Source organism: Lepidochelys kempii, chromosome 1 (genome assembly GCF_965140265.1).
Source record: "Lepidochelys kempii isolate rLepKem1 chromosome 1, rLepKem1.hap2, whole genome shotgun sequence".
Classification (NCBI taxonomy): Eukaryota; Metazoa; Chordata; order Testudines; family Cheloniidae; genus Lepidochelys; species Lepidochelys kempii.
Window position 1 is genome coordinate 196,157,581 of NC_133256.1, and position 16,371 is coordinate 196,173,951.

The 16,371-nt window shown below is 41.4% G+C and overlaps 1 protein-coding gene across 33 annotated transcripts in view; it reads left to right on the top strand.

Moving 5' to 3' along the window:
• Window positions 1-16,371, top strand: part of ABI3BP (ABI family member 3 binding protein) — a 315,232-nt gene that overhangs the window by 132,655 nt on the left and 166,206 nt on the right. For all 33 annotated transcript variants that reach the window (XM_073307173.1, XM_073307105.1, XM_073307211.1 and 30 more), the window contains exon 5: window positions 10,761-10,942. In XM_073307173.1, coding sequence (XP_073163274.1) covers window positions 10,761-10,942 — 182 coding nt within the window. The remainder of the gene's footprint in view (window positions 1-10,760; window positions 10,943-16,371) is intronic.

Consider the following 16,371-nt stretch of genomic DNA (forward strand, 5'->3'; position numbering starts at 1 on the left):
GAGTGGTTCCAACAGCGCTGCCTCAGAAGGATTCTCAAGATCAGCTGGGAAGGCTGACGCACTAACAGCGTTCTCTCTTCAGCCAACATCAGCAGTATAGCAGCGCAGGTCATTAAACACAAACTCCGCTGGATTGGCCACTGTGTATGTATGCCTGACACTCGCCTCCCGAAACAAGTACTCTTCTCTCAGTTAAGTCATGGAGGGCAGTGGAAGTGCTTCAAAGACATACTCGGAGGCATCAACCCAACAAACTGGGAGCACTCGGCACGGAACAGAACACAGTGGCATCACCCCATACACCAAGCCACAGTTCACTTTGAGGAGAACAGACGTGCTCATGAGACAGAGAAGCAACAAAGGAGGAAAGAAAGGGCACAACAGTCCAGCCAACAGCTATGTCTCCTCCAAGATTACACCTGTCACTTCTGTGGGAAAATCTGCAGGGCACGAATTGGGCTCCTCAGCCACTTAAAAACCCACCAATGAACCCCCTTGGCAGACATCATCCTTGCATTGAGGGATAGCCAAAGAAGAAGATTTAATATACAGTATATGTTTCTATAGTTTCAAGCAGAGGTCAAATTCAACTGTATATAGTGTAGTAGTCTCCAGTAAATAAACTAAAATTGCTGTCCTGTGAGATAACTTACAAGGTTTACGATCTCACAGCTATAAAATGTTAAAACAAAGTGTTAAGATGTCACATTCATATAGAACAATTGCGATAGATATAAGGGTGATTCACAGACATTTCCCAGGTGCAGGGCTAGTAAAGCCAATAATCTCTTTTAGAAAAAAGCATTTAGAAGTAGAGCTTTTGGAAAACTCTTCACTGGAACGATTTTCCAACTAAAAATGCCCTTTTTGCTAAACTGAAATTTCCCACGAGAAAACCTGAATTTTACTGGAAAATAATTCAATATTCTGTCAAGAAAAATCCAAACAATGGCTCCATGGCTATGTCCACCTGGAAGGGTTTTCTCAATTTCACTTTCTCCCAGTGAAATTAACAGAAGCTTTCCCGGAGGGCTGCTTCCCTTCATCCCTCCAGCTCTGGGAGATGGTGAGGCAAAAAGCCCCAGAGTCATAGCTCTCTACCTATATGGCTCCTGGAGCTGGAGAGATGTTGATGGTGAGGCTGAATACCCAGACACTCTGCCTGTCAGGACCCAGAGCTTGCAGGTGGGAGGGAAGTGGGGAGATAGGGAGGTTGAGTGCCCATACTCTTGGCCTCTCCAGCAGCCAAGCTGTAAGTCTCTTCCCAGCAGGCTGAAAAAGTTCATTGTAGTTCGTCTGAAATAGAATTTTTCTTTTGAACCCCTTCTATGAAAAACTTTGTGTTTCTGACATTTTGACCGGTTTGAGGTGATTTTTCCCCCAGAAATACCAGTTTTTTTGCAGAAAGGGGTTCACTTTTTTCTGCCAACTCTGTTCACAAAGTTATCCAATAAATAACTCGTTGATACCATTTTAAGAAGTATCAAAGTAAATATTGTTCAAGTGACGCACCGGCATCAGCTTTTATTTCAGGTGTAGGGTGACTTACTTTACAAAATACATTTTTGAGATGTTTCACTGTGGCCAATTCTAGCTAATATCAGATTTTGAAACACATAAATCTAATCATCTGTGAAGTGTTAAGGTTTCTGTGCAGTGGTTAACCTCTGTGCCGGTTGGTTACGTGCATTGTGTGGTAAATGTGATTTCTTAGCAAGAGATGTGCATTAGTGTCCACATAAGGGGTTTTAATTTCTACCTTTGAATGATCTGAAACAGAGTCAGTGTTCTCAGTCTCAAATTTTACCATCTGACAGATGTCCGAATGGACATTAAGCTGTTATACAAATGGTGCATAATATAGGCTAGTTGCTTTGGAACCGGCTACTGGACACTGACTTTGGAGATGGAAAACATATGGTAAAGCATGAGTTCATTGGCCAAGTTCATCCATTGCGTAACTCTGTCAACTTCAGTGGAATTACACATTTGATGAATTTGGCCCTGTGAGTAGCTGGCATGCTGGAGTATTGAATGAATAGGTGCTTTATTCCCAGGGACATCGTTGACTTTATTGGCATTGTTTTATTTATTCCAGTGAAATTTGCATTCATGTTCTGCAGATACATGATGTTAATCACAAGCCAAATGAATACATATTTGTACACTCTGTATCCATATTGACAGGAACATTATCTGTGCCAGTTCTTAGTATTGTTTTCATATTGCTGCATATTCCTCCAACCTTTTTCACAATTTACCAGATTAAGGACTTGCTCCATCAGGGAGCTGAATGCCTCTTGCAAGGCTATCAGTGCCCTCAATGCCCAGAGAAGCGATAGAAGATGCATTTAGGTAGCGCTCAGCTCTTTGCAGGGTCAATCTCTAAGGCTGTGATCTACCAGAAGTGATTGAAAAATTTTGGTCACTGCCTTAAAACTGTAGGGATGTACATAGACAATAGTATTAATTTAATGTCTTAAATGAAAAAAAACTGTTAACGCGGTTTTATGGTTACCCAGTTAAACATTACCCAAAGTCAGGAAGTGCTCATGTTAAGGTTCCACCAGTAGTGTTAACTCAGCCACATGTCACATCCCCTATTTTTTATGGTATACAAGAGGTCACTCTGTGGAGTAGAAGGGGAGGTCAAAGGTGCCTTCCTCTGTCTTCCTTTTGTGCTCCCCAGGCAAAGTGCTAAGCACAACTAGTCTTTGTACACTGGGCAGCGCAAGGCCCAGCTCCTGTCTAGTGCCTCTGGGGACACAAGCCATCCTCAAGATTTAAGGGTGTGGATGGGCTGTGGTGGAGCTTGCTGTTCAAGGAGGGGGAGCACATTGTGTGAGCAATATATTTATTCTCCCTGGAGGTCTGTGAAAGAGTCTCTACTGTGGTGCAACCCTTCCTGAACATCCCCCAGTGTGTCAGATCAGCTCCACACCGTGCCCAACACAGACCTGTCCCCAACAGACACAGTTTGATCTTCGATCAGAAAAATAGGAATAGAGAGTATTATATGCACCAAGGCTGAGTAAAACACTCTGTGACAAATTTGCGTTTCTTAAATTTTTGTTTGTGCTATTAACTGTCTTAATATTGCATCTGCAAGAGATTTTTTTCCTCTCATTTAATTTCCTCCTGTAGATATTTAAAGAAGGAGGGGATGGGGGGGGGAGGGGGCAAGGAGAGGAATGAAAAAAGATCCAGAGCATTTTGTTGCCTCATGGAGCATAATGATTCTGCCAGCATTACCAGCAACACTTATAAAACTCTTTAAATCCAAATAGCTAGCTGAACGTATCCAGCTGTAAATATCTAACAGTGTTTTTAAGTGCACAGCTAACAACTTAATTTTCTACTGAAGATACTTAGTCCGCTGCTGTATTTTCATACTCAAGCAGAGTTCCTCAGTGGAGACTATTAACACACTGAGTTTGAAGTTTCAATGTTCAGTGACTTTTATGATGTTGCTTTGGGAGAAAATATGTTGAGCGTTTTTTTAAGCAGGGGAAAATGTGCTTTTTGCAGTTCTCTCATACTATAAACAATTGAAGTCATTTTGCTAAAAATTTTAGCCAAAGAGGTGAATGTTTTAGAATGGCCACATAAAATAGGGAGTTACACTGGGAACTGCTTTGATAGTTTTTGTCTCTTATATACAGACCATGTGGCTCTAACTCTGTCAGAAAACTGACTACTGTAACAGAACAACTATACAGGGGAAACATATGTATGCAGGGGAGACTATATGTAAACGCTTATCAGATAAAAGTAGAGTAAATAATTTCTCTAATCTTTGTTATATAAATTGTAGGTATTGCAAGTAACAACAGCTAGTTTAAGAGAAATCAGGCACAAATGTGTTATAATTCAGTGGTATATTTTCAAAATGTGACTACGTTTCTTTGAACAGAAATTTAATCGCACTGAAATGACCTCCATTTGTTTAATATTACACTATTTTATGGCCCAGACCTGAAGAAGAGGTCTGTGTAAGTTCACAAGCTTGTTTCTCTCACCAACAGAAGTTGGTGCAATAAATTGCCTGGCCCACCTTGTCCCTCTAATTGGGCTCATGGCAGTGAAGTCATTGATTATTGGCGCATTGGAAAGACGATGCCTTTCTGGCTGAATCGAAATGGTTTGTATGCATGTTTCAGAATGTAGGGCCTACTTCAGCTCCCCAAAATAGTCGCAGAGCTTGTGTTGGTAGAAGCAAAAGTAAGTCTCTAGATAAAAGGAACATATTTCAAATCACTTGGATGTATTGCATGCACTCTTTTGAAATGCTCGCTATTCAGTCATTTTATGTATTAGGTATATAAAGACTGGGACTAAGCTCAGTATTACATAATAGAGGCCTCAATCTCCGGTGCTTTGCATCTTGTGGAGTTATTCACATTCTGTGTTCACTGAATACTAAAGAAGCGTAAAAAGCCTTTTAATCACAATGGAAATGTTTTACACTCTCTTTTCACAGGTGTAAATGACTCTACAGTTTGCAAGGCAGAGGACAATCAGGCCCAAGAGATTTTCTTTGAATGAGGAGGTGGTTTTTGCCCTCTTTTCTTTCTTTTTCTCTTATACTATTGCCTTCAATGGGAGCTGTGTGCCTTTTTCCCAGGTCAGAATATCACCTTGCTGATGGGAATTTCAAGAATGATCACTTCCTGGATTTTTAAAAACTCCTCCTATGTATAGGAGGGCCACTTTGAGTAACCCCAGTTATTAAATCAAGATTGGATGTTTTTTCCAAAGATACGTTCTAGTTCAAAAGAAATTATTTTTCTTTTGAGGTTCTGTGGCTTGTGTTATACTGGAGGTCGGACTAGATGATCACAGTGGTCCTTCTTGGCCTTGGAGACCATTAACCTGACTAACATGCTGCTGCATGCTCTTAGGCTGTATGTTTCTTTACCCTGCTCATTTTCCTGGGGAGCTGTGTGCATCATCAAGCTGTCAACTGACTGTGACAATACTTCTCTTCTGTTTACAGCTTCTGTATTTTGTACTGTCGCAGTGGCTGGGCTTTTTAGGTGCCTGGTTTAGTTGTTTTCTGATGGAATGGAATATCTGTGTAGGTGGAGGGTGAAGTGCCTCTTCCTTGCCCCCTGCACTCCAAGAGATCTGTTGAAGTACTCTATTTAGGTGCAACCCGAGACCTGGGAAAATACTGTCTATGAGAGATTCATTATTATGGGGCATCAGAAGTATCATAATGTATTCAGTTGGAATACAACACTGAGTGAACTCTGAGATGTTTTAAGCAATGTTGACTGAAACAGAAATAGATTTTCTGGACACAAGATACAGTATTTTCTGATTAAAGTGCACCCTCCAAAAAAGAAAAACTTATGCCAGAGTTGTGAATCTAACAATTGTGGGCAGGCAGATATAGACAGATTTTTAAACAGTAACAAACCTGCTCTTAAATAAACTCCCACCTAGTATGTCTCTTTTTGAAAGCCCTGATAAAGGGGAGGGAGGTATGTCTTCTTGCTGATTACAAATAAAACCAGACTTTGCAACAGTGGTTGAAGTATTATCTTCAAATATTACAGGTTCACACAGGGAAGAGCCAGGGATTTGTGACAGCTACAGTAATGTTTTATTTGAATTATCCGTTGCTGTTTGCGTTGTATTGGGGACAGCAGTACCACCAAGGGCTGATGTCAGGCTTTACCCTGAGAAATACAGGGATGTGCACATACTTAGCTGTTAAATACTGATAACTTTCTACTTTTTTCTTTTTTTAAAATGATTTACTAATCTGCCTTCCCTCCACCCCAATTCCTCTCCAAGTCTTTTATTTTGAAGGGAGGAGGGAATTTCAATAGGGATGTATTTAAAATACAAACCCAAAATTCCAACTATTGAGGGTGAGGGGAAGTATATGTGTGTGGGCGGCGGCGGGGGAGGGGGAATGGAACGCTGCAAAAGATTCAGTAATATATTTTCTCTATATATAATGTATTACCTACTCTTTGGCCCATTGTTCCCGCTTAAGGGGTAGGAATAACTTGTGGGGTGTTGGGGCTGTGTATAGGGAGCAATGCTTCATCTGTGTGGCTGCAAAGGTGTATGTGTATGCGTGTGTGCACTCCACACACACTTTCCTGTGGAAACACCCCCATTTTACCCCCTCATCCTATCAATCCTTCTGGACCCAGTGCTTAATTTGTGCCAGGGCTTACCAGGGCTGAGCCCCGGCACCTCTAGGCTTGGCAGTTTATAGCTCTGGCACCTCTGTGCTTGCTGTATCAGTTATGAATGTAAAAAAAATTGTTTGAGCCCTGGCACCTAATTGCTTGAGCCCCAGCACTTCTTTCATTACAAATTCAGCATGCGGATCTGCAGTGTGGTCTCCCAATATCTTTCCAAAAAGACAAAATCTGGGTTGTCAACTTCTGTTGGAAATTCCAGTGCAAAACCTGTAGGTTTTCTTTATGCATGTGTGTATATCAGTGGTACAAGGAAATTCATATAAGTCTAATTTTATTGCATACAGGCCTTTTAATTGTGGTTGCTGATTGCCTGATTTTAGTTAAAACAAAAAAATTATTGAGGGAGGGGTAAAAAGATGAAGGAAAGAAATGAAAATGACAATTAAATCTTCTTTGACACTGGGGCTGCCATCTCTGTCCTGTAGGGATCAAGGGCTAATTTAAGCAGCAAGGGTCCCTGGGTGAAGGGCAGAGGACCAACAGAGATGGAGAAAAGTGGGAAATTCTTTCCCCCATTCTAAGAAAGTTTCTGCTGCTGCAAGGATTGTGCCCAGTAGTTCCTTTGAAGCCATCCTATTAGTCTGTCTGCTACGCTCTCTCCAATTCCGATGGCTGATTTAATTAACAGCATATGTGAAAAGAAAGCCCCCAGGCCACAAGAACAGCAGATGGCAGTGGTGGTCTTCTTTGTCAACCAATTTCTTAAGTCAAACACTAGGGACTGGTGAGGGACAGTTATTCCAACCCTCTCTGGCAGCGACACCCCTCCCTTTACTTTTAAATACATTGGGCCAAAATGCGTGTGGGACAGTCAGGTCAGTGTACCAATTAGTAATCTCCTCCCCTCTCATAAGTTAACTTGCTGTGTGTTGTGTCTGTATTATTAAAAGGAGAAAGACTGGTCCAGTGGTTGGGGTGCTACCATAAGACTGGGTTCAATTCCCTGTTCTTCTGCTGACTTCCTGTGTGACCTTGGGCAAGTCACTTAGTTTCTCTGTGGCCCATCTGTAAAATGAGGATAGTAGCACTTCCCTACTTCGCAGGGGTGTTGTGAGGATAAATATGTTAAAGATTGTGAGGTGTTCAGATACTGTGGTGATGGGGATTGTATGAGTACCGTAGATAGCTACTAGTGTTTTAAATGTTTTAAAGATGAAAATAGCATTGGTTCTATAAACTGTTGTGGGAGTAAAAGACAGCAAATGAGTTGCAGGGAATAGAAAATAAATATCACTAGGTCTTTCTAAAATTTGAAAATACATAAACAATTATACTTTGTTCTTAGTATTTTTCATTCAGGGATTTCAAAGTGCTGCACAAACATAAATTAACTGTCTCAACAGCCCATGATGACTTGTTATAGAGAAGGCTACGATTTTGATATGATGGTCACAGATGGGAACAGAAAGCATGGATTTAAATAAAGTCTGTGAAATCTTGAAAGTGGTTTGGAGACCAAGCGCATCCAGCACTCACCCCACAGCTGCATGTCTCGTCCCGTGACGGTGGGCCCAGGTCCGCACTGCAGGCATTGTGACCTGGCACCAATCAGATTAGGCACGTCCACTCCTCTTCAGGGTGGATGTGAATAATACTGTACCCAGAGGAGAGTGCAGTAGAAATTTAGGCGAATTTAAGAATTTGAATTTGATGAGGATCTTGTCTAACGAAAAATTTCATGGTATCTAATAACCACAAGCAGTCATGAACTTGTTTGTACAACAAATAGGAATACATTTTAGTTGCTAAACTTGTCAGTGAAGTGTATCTAACTCTCACCCCTATCATGAATCCTGCCCATAATTTGCCATCCTGTAGACAGGAAACTAGTCAGCTGTTCGCAAAGGATTGCAATATGACATGCCATCAGTAGACCTAAATTCCCAATCCCATTTAAATCTGTTGAAAAAATATTAACAGTGTGCAGGTTAAACACACAGAAAAAGTCAACCCAGCTCCTTAAAGTTGTGAAGGAAACTGCTGTGAACTGCAGCTTGCCTTTGGGTGTATTTTAGTAATGAAGTAAAATGTTCCCTAGATTCAGCAGCCACCTTTCACAATAACCCTCTCTACAGCCACTCTGCTGTAAAATTGGCGTGGGAGGGTTCATGCCTTGGCGATGTTATTTTAGGCCCATGAAATAAAGTTAACTAGGATACAATGACTTTAAACTTCAGAATGGAGAGGGGTAACTACTGGTGTTCCCCAAGGGTCAGTCCTAGGACCAATCCTATTCAACTTATTCATAAATGATCTGGAGAAAGGGGTAAACGGTGAGGTGGCAAAGTTTGCAGACAATACTAAACTGCTCAAGATAGTTAAGACCAAAGCAGACTGTGAAGAACTTCAAAAAGATCTCACAAAACTAAGTGACTGGGCAACAAAATGGCAAAGGAAATGTAATGTGGATAAATGTAAAGTAATGCACATTGGAAAAAATCACCCCATCTATACATATAATATGAGGAGGGCTAATTTAATTACAACTAATCAGGAGAAAGATCTTGGAGTCATCGTGGATAGTTCTCTGAAGATGTCCACACAGTGTGCAGCGGCAATCAAAAAAGCAAACTGGACGTTAGGAATCATTTAAAAAGGGATAGAGAATAAGAGGGAGAATATCTTATTGCCCTTATATAAATCCATGGTATGCCCACATCTTGAATACTGCATACAGATGTGGTCCCCTCATCTCAAAAAAGATATACTGGCATTAGAAAAGGTTCAGAAAAGGGCAACTAAAATGATTAGGAGTTTGGAACGGGTCCTATATGAGGAGAGATTAAAGAGGCTAGGACTTTTCAGCTTGGAAAAGAGGAGACTAAGGGGGGATATGATAGAGGTATATAAAATCATGAGTGGTGTAAAGAAAGTGAATAAGGAAAAGTTATTTACTTGTTTCCATAATATAAAAACTAGGGGCCACCAAATGAAATTAATGGGTAGCAGGTTTTAAAACAAATAAAAGGAAGTTCTTCACACAGCGTACAGTCAACCTGTGGAGCTCCTTGCCTGAGGAGGTTGTGAAGGCTAGGACTATAACAGGGTTTAAAAGAGAACTGGATAAATTCATGGAGGTTATGTCCATTAATAGCTATTAGCCAGGAAGGGTAAGGAATGGTGTTCCTAGCCTCTGTTTGTCAGAGGGTGGAGATGGATGTCAGGAGAGAGAGAGAGAGACCACTAGACCTTTGCAGTAGATTAAAGAGAAATGTGTATTGTTTTCCTAAGGTTCTTTTCTTCCTGTGATCTCACTCCCACCTTTCTTCGTACATAATATGGATCAAACCTCCTTAATCAAATCAAAAATCAGATCTCTCTTTTTTTTTTTTTTGCTTTTAGTGATTTCTGAGTGATTCGTTGTCATGTAGGAAAATATTTTTAATATGTCCTTAAGTTCTTTCTGATGTCATTTTTCAAATGAGGAAAAATACCACTGGACAGAATGTATGCCTTTCCTGTTGATGAAAATGTTAGACTGTTGAGGAAATTAAACTTATTTATTCATGCTATGTCTAACAAGTTTCAGCAGTACTTCAGTTAAAATGCTGCCAAATATCTTTGCATTCCCCCACAAACCTTGGCAGTAAAGTAGTGTGTATATTAAATATGAGAAGCTATGGCAAGCTATGTGAGTTTAGTTCCAAAGTTTATATTACGGTGATTCATACTCATTAACATCACAGTCATCATTTTTCAGGATGGTGGATTGGGTAGGAAAGGAATCTGGCAAATCCTATTGGAATATGTTTTTAATTTCAAAGTTCCTCCTGTCTTCCTCCCTACATACTACATTTTAGACTGCAGAAGGTAATGCCTCAGTTTCCCCATTTGTAAAGTGTGTGCAATAATATTGAACTTCACATTAAAGCTCTCTGAGATCCTTGGATGAAACATATATAAGCCTAAAATACTATTTATTTACTATACTTTCTTAAAAATATGTAGGGCCAGACTCTCTGCTGTATTCAGGATTTTCTTGTCGGGGAGAGAGATTGCTAGGAGTTGCTTGTGCCTCCCTGATTCCAGAGGCCAGTAGCGCATTGGCCCTGGTTCTGGCGTATGTTAGAGAGCACCACAGGGGCTGTATAAAGTAAGCCTGCTGGCTATGGTCAACAAAGGGGCTTGTCCGAAAGAGGAGATTAGTTACACACATTAACACTCTCGCTACACTCACTCCTACTCCCAATGCATCCCCTCTGCTGAGAGTTGCAGGGTGGGGAACGTGCTTAGAAAGAAACTGGCTAAGCTGGCTTTACCCCAGCTTGGGAGATACAGTGGCTTTCCCAGCATCTTTGTGCTGCTCTGGTGACTCAAAGGGGCTGGAAAAACAAGAGAACTGGCCTTTTGTATAGAAAATCTTTCAGGATGTTCAAGAAATTTCATACCACTTTCTCTAGAAACCCACAAGGAAAACCATCTCTCATCCCAAATTATATAGATATATGAAAGAGTGGAAAACCTTCTTTTAAGAAAATATTCATTTGAATTGGTTTCCTCTTTGTGAAGAATAGTTCTTTCATTTCTGTTGAACAGATTTTATACAGTTCGCTACAGGGAAAAGGATAAAAACAAGAAATGGGGTTTTCAGCTTTGTCCAATTACGGAGACAGTGGTGGAGAATCTGAAGCCCAACACGCCTTATGAATTTGGAGTGAAAGACAACACAGAAGATGGGATTTGGAGCAAGATTTTCAATCACAAAACCATCCTATCTAGTAAGTACTTAGCAGTATTTCCTTGAACTTAGAGGAGCGGAATTATTTAAGCTTAGTACCAATGTGGACACAAGAACAAATGGATATAAACTGGTCATTGGGAAGTTTAGACTTGAAATTAGACAAAGGTTTCTAACCATCAGAGGAGTGAAGTTTTGGAATAGCCTTCCAAGGGAAGCAGTGGGGGCAAAAGATCTATCTGGCATTAACAATAAACTCGATAAGTTTATGGAGATGGTATGATGGGATAACATGATTTTGGTAATTAATTGATCTTTAAATATTCATGGTAAATAGTCCTAATGGCCTGTGATGAGATGTTAGATGGGGTGGGATCTGAGTTACCCAGGAAAGAATTTTCTGTAGTATCTGGCTGGTGAATCTTGCCCATATGCTCAGGATTTAGCTGATCGCCATATTTGGGGTAAGGAAGGAATTTTCCTCCAGGGCAGATTGGAAGAGGCCCTGGAGGTTTTTCGCCTTCCTCTGTAGCATGGGGCATGGGTCACTTGCTGAAGGATTCTGTGCTCCTTGAAGGCTTTAAACCATGATTTGAGGACTTCAATAGCTCAGACATAGGTGAGGTTTTTCGCAGGAGTGGGTGGGTGAGATTCTGTGGCCTGCATTGTGCAGGAGGTCGGACTAGATGATCATAGAATCATAGAATATCAGGGTTGGAAGGGACCCCAGGAGGTCATCTAGTCCAACCCCCTGCTCAAAGCAGGACCAATTCCCAGTTAAATCATCCCAGCCAGGGCTTTGTCAAGCCTGACCTTAAAAACCTCTAAGGAAGGAGATTCTACCACCTCCCTAGGTAACGCATTCCAGTGTTTCACCACCCTCTTAGTGAAAAAGTTTTTCCTAATATCCAATCTAAACCTCCCCCACTGCAACTTGAGACCATTACTCCTCGTTCTGTCATCTGCTACCATTGAGAACAGTCTAGAGCCATCCTCCTTGGAACCCCCTTTCAGGTAGTTGAAAGCAGCTATCAAATCCCCCCTCATTCTTCTCTTCTGCAGGCTAAACAATCCCAGCTCCCTCAGCCTCTCCTCATAACTCATGTGTTCCAGTCCCCTAATCATTTTTGTTGCCCTTCGCTGGACTCTCTCCAATTTATCCACATCCTTCTTGAAGTGTGGGGCCCAAAACTGGACACAGTACTCCAGATGAGGCCTCACCAATGTCGAATAGAGGGGAACGATCACGTCCCTCGATCTGCTCGCTATGCCCCTACTTATACATCCCAAAATGCCATTGGCCTTCTTGGCAACAAGGGCACACTGCTGACTCATATCCAGCTTCTCGTCCACTGTCACCCCTAGGTCCTTTTCTGCAGAACTGCTGCCTAGCCATTCGGTCCCTAGTCTGTAGCTGTGCATTGGGTTCTTCCGTCCTAAGTGCAGGACCCTGCACTTATCCTTATTGAACCTCATCAGATTCCTTTTGGCCCAATCTTCCAATTGGTCTAGGTCCTTCTGTATCCTATCTCTCCCCTCCAGCGTATCTACCACTCCTCCCAGTTTAGTATCATCCGCAAATTTGCTGAGAGTGCAATCCACACCATCCTCCAGATCATTTATGAAGATATTGAATAAAACCGGCCCCAGGACCGACCCTTGGGGCACTCCACTTGATACCGGCTGCCAACTAGACATGGAGCCATTGATCACTACCCGTTGAGCCCGACAATTTAGCCAGCTTTCTACCCACCTTATAGTGCATTCATCCAGCCCATACTTCCTTAACTTGCTGACAAGAATACTATGGGAGACCGTGTCAAAAGCTTTGCTAAAGTCAAGAAACAATACATCCACTGCTTTCCCTTCATCCACAGAACCAGTAATCTCATCATAAAAGGCGATTAGATTAGTCAGGCATGACCTTCCCTTGGTGAATCCATGCTGGCTGTTCCTGATCACTTTCCTCTCATGCAAGTGCTTCAGGATTGATTCTTTGAGGACCTGCTCCATGATTTTTCCAGGGACTGAGGTGAGGCTGACTGGCCTGTAGTTCCCAGGATCTTCCTTCTTCCCTTTTTTAAAGATTGGCACTACATTAGCCTTTTTCCAGTCATCCGGGACTTCCCCGGTTCGCCACGAGTTTTCAAAGATAATGGCCAGTGGCTCTGCAATCACAGCCGCCAATTCCTTCAGCACTCTCGGATGCAACTCGTCCGGCCCCATGGACTTGTGCACGTCCAGCTTTTCTAAATAGTCCCTAACCGCCTCTATCTCCACAGAGGGCTGGCCATCTCTTCCGCATTTTGTGATGCCCAGCGCAGCAGTCTGGGAGCTGACCTTGTTAGTGAAAACAGAGGCAAAAAAAGCATTGAGTACATTAGCTTTTTCCACATCCTCTGTCACTAGGTTGCCTCCCTCATTCAGTAAGGGGCCCACACTTTCCTTGGCTTTCTTCTTGTTGCCAACATACCTGAAGAAACCCTTCTTGTTACTCTTGACATCTCTGGCTAGCTGCAGCTCCAGGTGCGATTTGGCCCTCCTGATAACATTCCTACATGCCCGAGCAATATCATAATGGTCCCTTCTGACCTTAGTATCTATGAATCTAATTTGTCAGCAAACTTTCTTTTATTCTTTTAAAGTAATCTATTATAGACCAGTTCTTTGGCATGTTGGGTAGTCAGTCATGTGAATAAATTTCAGCTCTGTCTATAGCATATTTTATAGGAATCTGTAAAACTTGAAATACTGCTTAAAATGCTGTTATCTGCCTAATTGAAACATTTTCCATTCAAGTTACGAACAACAGAAGAACATGTTGCCAGTCAGCATAATTGGAACAGTGATGGGACTGGGGCAATTTGAAGTGTTGCCCACGTACCGCTGCGCTGTTGGCTGGAGCCAGCCTTGCTCCATGTGCTATTAATGGGAATTTCACTATTTATTTCAAATTGGTAGTAGGTTGGGCAGGGACTGTGTTTTTGTTCTGTGTTTGTACAGTACCTAGTACCATGGGGTCCTGGTCTGTTAGGCACTATCACAGTATACATAGTAGTAGTAATAATAAAGTTGAATTCTGGCTCACAAATAGTTCTCCCTTCACTGAAACATCCTTTCAGTGCTCTGGTGAAAACTTACTCTGATTTGGCCAAATGAAGAGACTTTGCAAAGTGCACTTATGTATATGCACTCAAGTGCTTTCTCTGTATCTCCCAAATGTGTCTTTAGTCAGATTTTCATAGAGACAGCAAATTTTCTGATGAAAAAAACACTAAGTCAAAAAATTCCCAAACAGCTCTACCACTGAAGCAGTTCTGTACCACACTGATCTGGGAGTATTCCCCCAGGGTTAAATCTGCCCCTTTTGAATCTCTTATGACTCTGAACCAGTGTAAAAGGAGCGTGGAGCATTCTGTGGAATCTGGCCTACTGCTTTCTCTGTAGGATCCCTGCCAAATTCAGTGCACAGGATGGATAGCACTTAGTAAATGGGGGCAGCAATTCAATATTTCTTTTGCTCTCCTTCATTTGATGGGTTGCAATATGACTTACTGCACACCATTCAAACCCTGAACACAGAGATAATAATCCCCAGTCATTTCTTCGTGGCTTTTCAATGGCTCTCATCACTTTAATGTTTAAGCCTCACAAACATTAACTAATTTATCTTTGCAATACCACTGTAAAGTAGGGAGTTGGTGTTATGTCTGTTTTATAGTGAACAACTGTCAAATAGTAACGAGACTCTGTTTACCTGGGCAGGATTTGAGCCACCAACCTAGGACACTTATCCCAAATCTTATTTCACTGGATTATGCAAGTTCCCAACAAAAAGCAAATCTGAGGGAAGTTGATTGTCTTGTAAATTTTCAAATAGATTTTCTCTTTATTTGAATAAATCCCAGTTGATGAGTAATTGCACAGCTGATTATAGGAACATCTGTTGCACAATAGCTTTAATTTTATACTGGAAAAGAAAGCAAGTCCAACTCTGCACACACACACAATTTTTTTTGCAAACATTTGTTTAAATAAATCACAGATTTGATTTGCACTCATTCACAGCCCCTTTTAATTCACTTTCCACAAACATTTATAAAAGTGAATATCTGGTTGAAGTACTGTTTGTGTAAAGAGAAAGTGTCGTGAACACTCGTGGAAATATGTATTCAGTATTTCTATTTCAACTGGAAACAGGAAGAATAGAAAGACTTATAAGAGAGTTTATTTATGTAAGATTTTCAGTCCAATTTTTGGATGAGATTCAGAAAAACATTGGGCTCCAATTTCAAACTGTGGCCAAGTTGAAGCTTGGCATGGCTCAGGACAAGGAGGGGGGAACTGTGGGGTGACTTTCCACCACCTAAAAGTCCCCAAGATTCTGGATGGGGACCATACTGACTCTCAGCATAACTTAAAGCAGCCCCAGAAACTCTTCTAATTTACAGCAGGCTATCACAATCCTTATAGGTCACTGCAGCAGCCTATAGTAGTCCCATCTCTACAGCATGGGCTGTCAGGGGAAGCACTGGAGGGCCTTTCTTCTGTCTCTGCATCACCCAGGGGAACCCCCTATGTCAGGGGAATTCCCAGATGCCTGCTTTTACTGAACTTCTAAGGATCCCCAAACACTTCGGGATCTTTATTAATGAAAGAAAGGAACTATGGGACAAATACTGAGAGATGCTTGAGCACCTTCAAGCCAGTAGAAGTTCAGCATGATCAGTATCTGTCCCCAGTATCTCTAACGACTGCAGATTATAATGTCTGGAGTGTTGATATTTGCCCACCAATGATGTTTGGGCAGCTTCCTTTTATATCCACTGACCATTTCCTGTATGCAGGGAGAGACGGGTGTTTGCACTTGGTTTCAGAGACTGATTTTGTGCGGAGGTGAGGGATGTTTTCTTATCAAAAGTTGTATTTGATTTGAGTTTTAGGGAAAGAAATCCTAACGTCTTTTCCGTGGACTCCACTGTAGCAGCTAAACGTTGGGGAGTTGTCATTGCCGTTGCTCTCTGCAGTCTAGAACCCCATAATAGCAAGAAACCTGAGTCATTTAGGAGCCTTTTCAGTGATGTGCTGAGTTAACAACTATCAAAACAAAACTCTGGGGACTAGATAACCCTGTGGGGACAGAGAAAAGTTAACCAGCCAAATCCAGTTTTCAATTCATAGTTCATCAGGATGGTGGGAAAGGAATGGCAGCTGACCAATTTTTTTTCAAGTATAGTTTATTAAAAATGATGAGTGTAGGTTATTTTTGTCAATACATTTGAAATCATGACTCAGATTACCATGAAGCAGTTTAAATAGTTAATGGTCCAAGTGTAAGTTGAGTGAACATTTCATACATGTGAGATGATGTTTTTGGAAGAAGAAAGTTCTAATAAAAATACATTGCGTTGAAGATTATTAATAGCATAGTATATTAGAAAAGACCTAATAAAATGCAGTCCAAGGAAG